This window comes from Scleropages formosus, chromosome 17, assembly GCF_900964775.1.
Source record: "Scleropages formosus chromosome 17, fSclFor1.1, whole genome shotgun sequence".
Lineage (NCBI taxonomy): Eukaryota > Metazoa > Chordata > Actinopteri > Osteoglossiformes > Osteoglossidae > Scleropages > Scleropages formosus.
The window spans coordinates 17147898-17153861 of record NC_041822.1 but is presented as its reverse complement, the minus strand read 5'-3'; the positions used below and the strand labels follow the sequence as shown (position 1 = coordinate 17153861).

Sequence of the window (5964 nt, the reverse complement as noted above, 5' to 3'; positions counted from 1 at the left end):
TTATATTTGTAAAACAGTGCTTTTTAAGGTGGTACCACAGACCTAAAAAAGATTTTTTTAAAAAAAATATAAATAAAATTGGTCACTACAGAGCATTTCTGACAACCGCTTGCTGTTTTTGTGATCAGAAAATGTTGAGGCTTTAGTTTTGGACCAGGCCAGTTGTTAATCTTTGTTTTGTGAGGCTACAGCACTGTCCCAGTGAGATAAACGGTATGTACTGTAAACACCACAAGGGTCAGGTAAGGGCAAGGTAATGGTCTGACAAATTACTGTCATTAACGGCAGCTGGGCACAGTTGTTTGCGATCTGCCTCGATCACCATCATAATGCAAACTCAAGCAAAACTGAAACAAAGTATTTCCAGGCTAACAAAGACAGACACACACACACACACACAAAAACAACCACCTCAATTTTATTCCAGTTCAAGTCCAGGAATTTTTCAACCACAGAGACATATCTGACACATAGCCTGAATTATACAATCTATATTGCATTTTAAATGATATGTAGTATAGTATAATTGCATATGTGGTTTGTTGTCAGTATAACATATCAGTGTAGTTTCTTGAGATTTAAAAACTATTCCATGCAAAGTATTTCATGGTGTGTGTTAATTCCTTTGTTACATGACAGAGAGAATAGAAAAAGATGGTTCAGATATCTTGGATTATGTCCATTAAATAATCTTGAGGTCATTTCTTTAGAGCTTATTGGCACTGCCATAAACCTGTATAATAAATAAACAAAATATTCATTTTTATAGATCCCACAGTAAAAGATCTACCAATCCTCCACTTCCACCACAAAGGGTTCCTTGACTTCGATCTTCCCGCTGTTCACAATCACGCATTCTGTGTAGGGCACGTTTCTGTCATTGGTATCCTGCAGCTCAATGGTGTGAACTACAGACTGAGAGGATAAGGCTACAGTGAAAATCAAGAAGAAAGAACAAAGGTCCCTCAAAAAAACACAACTCTACAGTCTAATCCAGTGAAGTCCAACCCTGGTCCTTGAGGCTTTCAAACTATAATGGATATATATTAAATCTCAGCATTATATCATGATTATCTTAGGATAATATCTGATCTAATCTTATCTTTCAGGTGTTTGCTAAGCAGCAAGTAAAACGTGTTCTGTAATCTACAGAACTCCAGTGCTCAAGGACCAAGACTAGGTACCATGGTTGAAACGGTACTCTATAAATATTGCACATACCATGCCCTCCAGAACTTTCCCAAAAACGACGTGCTTGCCATCCAGCCATGGTGCCCGGGCGGAGGTGATGAAGAACTGCGAACCATTGGTGTCTGGCCCTGCGTTGGCCATGCTCACCCAGCCAGCACCCAAGTGCTTCAACTTGAAATTCTCATCGGGAAAAGTCTTTCCATAGATACTCTTACCTGGAGAGGAATTAGAGAAATATTACATCTGCATACAGGAGCTTTTGAAGCTGCTGCCAGATTCCTCAAGGAAGAATAGTACTTTGGGTCAAGCCACAGTTCCTTTGCACTCAGTATACTGATGCAACCTTTGGCAAGGGTGCTATAGGCACAGCAGGTAGCATAGTGGTTAGAGCTACTGCATTTGGACACAAAGGTTGCAGATTTGATTCCCACCTTCAGCTGTAGTACCCTTGAGCAAGGTACTTACCCTAAAATTGCTCCAGAAATTACCCACCTGTATACATGGATAGTTCTAAATACCTTAACATGGTAAATCGCTCTGGAGAAAAAGCATCAGCTAAATACAAATTAAACTGAACACAGCAACATCGCTAAAATCAGGCATCTGCATCTTATGTAGAACACAGTATACCAAATTGTACATAAAAGGCAGCAGGTAGTGAAGTGGCTTCACTTGAAGGTATCTTTCATTTGAATCCCACCTGCTTCTGGAGTACTCGATTGCAATACATACCCCAAATTGTTCCACTAAAAATTACCCAGCTATATAAAACAATAAATCATTTCAAAGAGCTGAACACTGTTACATGCTTTGGAGAAAAGTGTCAGCTACATAAAGACATACAGTACAAAAGCTTCATAATATTTAGGTTGCAACCTACAAATTAAAGTAAAAAAAAAAAATACAAAATCCTACACTGCCAAGTGTTTCCAATGAACCTGTTTCAGCCAGGTAGCACCCCTTTCTAAAGCGTACCTCCAGTTCCATCTCCAGCAGTGAAGTCCCCTCCTTGGATCATGAAGTCCTTGATGACACGATGGAACTTGCTTCCTTTGTAACCAAAACCTTTCTAAATAACAAGGTGGTTTAACATTTAACACACATGCTGCCACAGATACGGTACAAATACAAATCCATGCATATGAAGACGTATATGTCTACATATCAGTGAATGAATGTGTGTGAGTGCTCAGTAATGCACTAACATCCCATCCAGGGTATATCCTGCCTAGACTAGTGCCCTATGTGTTAGGCTCAGGACCACCGTGACTCTACACTGGACAAGTGATTAGTGATGGATGGATGGATGGAAGGAATAATGCTCATGTTTCTTAGACATTGCTTTCTTGTTCAAGTATTCTCAAGTCGGACTGTATTGCTAGAAAAAACTAAAGGATATCCGACATTTTAGCAGTGTGTAACCAGTCAGTCTGGTATTCCATTATAGTTAATTCAAGTTAACTGCAAAAATGTTTCCAGTTTGCAATAATTTAACATGCACTTCAAAAAATTTTTTTACACTACAGACATGAAAAATATCAAAAGTGGGGTAAACTGTGTGATTTTACATACAATGTGTTACTTGTGTAATATTGTGTCAAAATCACATTATATCTTTATTCTGAACGATGCTGGGTGCAGGAACTCTTACCTCCCCTGTAGCCAGAGCAATAAAATTATTCACTGTCTGGGGAACCACATCTCCAAACAGGCCGATCACGATCCTACCAACCTCGTGTCCACCTACAGTGATGTCAAAAAACACCTGTAACAGAGAACAAATGTCACAGGTGTTGGGAGGTACAATTTTGTGCTCAGCTGGTGCAACAGCTTGAGTCAGTTTACACGTGTTTTACGTAATCCTGTGGGCAGGACCACATATGTAGACGTCATGTCTCAAATGCCCTCACTTCATCTCGTCAACATACTGATAGAGCGTTTTAATATTAATATAACTGATTTTAACCAGGGGCCATCTGATCATTGACAATAAAGCAAAAGCAAGCCTTCAGCCTTCAAATACAAGAAGAAGGTTGACAGATATGTTGCACATTTATGCATAAGGACTGGTTGCACATTGATGTGTAGAATTAACCCACAATTTGATGATACACTAACTTTGACTTTGGGATCAAGTTTTTATTCAAATAGAACCTTCTTGGGACACCAAACTACATCTGCTCTGTCAGGTTGGGTTGGGTTGGGTTGAGCATTTTGCTCCAAGGGATAAGCTGAAATACACTTAACTTTAAATAGGGGACTAGGAGAGGAAAACCTTCAGATCATACATGTATCAACTGCAACAGCTGGAATATCTTACGGAGAGACCAATGAAACATAATAGCATGCATAAAAAAAGAACTAACCCAGATTTGTAGACCACACTCAACACTTTTAACTACCATAAAACCAGGGAGACTTCATAGGTGTCTGTCAAAACATACAGCTCATTGTGACAAATATTAACCAACGTACCTTGAAATGTGCCAATAAGCACCAACAACCCTTATGAAATCAAGAGTTACAGTGAAGTGCTCCAATTAATAATGATCAAATTGCCAACAATCATGTATTGGATGTATAAGTGTAAGTGTACAGTATAGTCCAAAAATATTTAGACATTTCTTCTAATATCATATGCATATTATATATACACCTGTAAGTCTCTGACCGCTGTGGGAACAAGTACATATGAAAATCATATCTATATGGTATGCAGGAAATATATTTCTCACAAGCCAAGGCCAAGGGTGTATGGTCTTTCAGGTGATGAAAACGCGTCAATTTTAGCAAATAAAAACAGCAGCACTGCTGAACAGGCCCCCCGACAGAATACGAAAATGAGCCTTGATTACTGCGATATGAATACATACTTAAACATTATTCATGAAATGCTGTCTTTAGACGAACACAGTCGATTATGTTATGTTGGGCTCATTTCTGGGTCGATCAGCGAAGACGGTGACATTAAAGTCATTCTTTTCTCTTTCATCTTCTTCCGTTCGCCGCCTACGTGGCTCCGCGCGCCGCCATGCTTTAGCGAACGGTCCGTACATCGATAGCGCTTCGGCTCTGCCGCGTGCCGCCCTGCTCTCGTGCGGGAAACGTGGTGCTCGCGCGGCACGAGCCTCCGCGATCCGTTACCCACCTTGGCGGTGACTTTCGGCCCCCGTCCTTTGGAACAGGCGGCATTTTGCGCGAGAGCCGCCAGCGCGAGGAGGGCGATCACGGGCACGGCCGCGCGCAGCTCCATGATGTCCGGGTTCCGGCTGCGGAGGAGACGCTGGACGGCGGTCTGTCCGGGTTCGCGGAGGAGAGCGAGTCCGAATCCGCGAGCTTCCAGCGCCTCCTCTGTGAGCCCCGCCGCGGGGGGGTGGGGAAGGGATCCTTCAGATGACAGAGCGCGGGTGCGTGCGTGCGTGCGCGCGCGTGGGGGCGAGTGTGTGTGTGTGTGTGTGAATCTCCACCATGAGCCCCAAAGCCGGAGACACTGAGTGAAAGCGAGGAGTGCAGAAAGTCAAAAAAAAAGAAAACCGAATCACCAAAATAGACAGGAAAGTAAGAGCAGAAACACACGCAGACTTGGAGGAATACCCAAGTACCGCAGACACGCACCCCCCCCCCCAAAAAAAAACAGAAACACTTTAAAAAAACACCTAAACTATATACATTACGTTCTGAAACACAGAGACGCCAAAGAGAGCAGGAACACAAACAATACACACACAAGACTTGTACAGAGCAGGAACACAGCAAAAGGGCAGAAAGACAAAAAAAGAGAATATCTAAAACACCAAACGCACACAGGGTGTGGCTCACTGTACCCCTCAATCTCTAGCTGTACCATGAAGTGATGCAAGGGTGGCTGCTTTACCCGGTCAACATTAAATTTCACTTTATTTTAACAACAAACTCTAATTTTACATGATTGTGCGATTTCACTCCCATGTGTAAATAAGAAGACAATACAAACTTGGCCAGTTACGCACTGTTCAGTAAAGTGAGATCTATCCTACATTTAAATGTACCTTGTGCATTAGGGTCTGTCTCGAATCATGTCCGCTGTTTTTCTCTCTCATCAAAGAGGAGATTCTTAAACAGTGTCCTGCATTGCGTTAGAGGTGTTGGCTATTGTCCGAAGACTACTCCCCAAAGGCAGAGTAAATTTCAATGTCTAAAATACTTGTGACAAAACTTGATGCTTTTGACATGTACAGCTACAGAGCTGCTTGGCTGCAGGCCATACACATATTAGCATTAACCTTTATTTAACCGATGCCTTTGTCCTATCTGACATACTGTCAACTATGTCAACATACATGCTACTTTTTTTATAATAACTGGCTGAAAAGAGTTATTTAGACAGCAGGACAATTTGTGCTATAATAAATCAGAATTAGTGACTTAGTCCAGGGCAGTATGAGGAAAGGGACTTGAACATGGAACCTTCACACTGCTAGACAATGGCTTTACCCATTATGCCATTTTTTACTCCAAAATTAATATGGAAATCTAGTCATATAACACATAAGCTGGTAGCATAGTGGTTAGAGTTACTGCCTTTGGATCCAAAGGTTATGGGTTTGATCTGTGTCTCTGGCTGTAGTACCCTTGAGTAAGGTACTTACCCTTAAATTGCTCCAGTAAAATTACCCAGCTGTATAAATGGGTAAATAATTCTCAGTAGCTTAACATTATAAGTTGCTTTGGAGAAAAGCCTCAGCTAAATGTAAATAACAGTCATGGACCCTTTAACCAGACATTAGATCAACT

At 41.4% G+C, this 5964-nt stretch overlaps 1 protein-coding gene across 1 annotated transcript; it reads right to left on the bottom strand.

Annotated features, from left to right (window-relative positions):
• Positions 1-412: 412 nt before the first annotated feature.
• Positions 413-4746, bottom strand: ppic (peptidylprolyl isomerase C). The gene is made up of 5 exons (XM_018758281.2): positions 4340-4746; positions 2843-2956; positions 2167-2260; positions 1222-1406; positions 413-915 (listed from the first exon to the last, which is right to left on the bottom strand). The coding sequence occupies exons 1-5, from the start codon at positions 4442-4444 to the stop codon at positions 787-789; spliced, it is 627 nt and encodes a 208-aa protein (XP_018613797.1). The 5' UTR covers positions 4445-4746; the 3' UTR covers positions 413-786.
• Between the last annotated feature and the right edge of the window lie 1218 nt (positions 4747-5964).

Excerpts from the sequence above, each read along its gene's own strand:
- ppic (XM_018758281.2), bottom strand. The coding sequence starts at position 4,444 with ATGGAGCTGCGCGCGGCCGTGCCCGTGATCGCCCTCCTCGCGCTGGCG. Across the intron at positions 2,261-2,842 it reads TTGCTCTGGCTACAGGGGAG|AAAGGTTTTGGTTACAAAGG; the intron begins GTAAGAGTTCCT and ends CTTGTTATTTAG. Across the intron at positions 1,407-2,166 it reads TGCTGGAGATGGAACTGGAG|GTAAGAGTATCTATGGAAAG; the intron begins GTACGCTTTAGA and ends ATTCCTCTCCAG.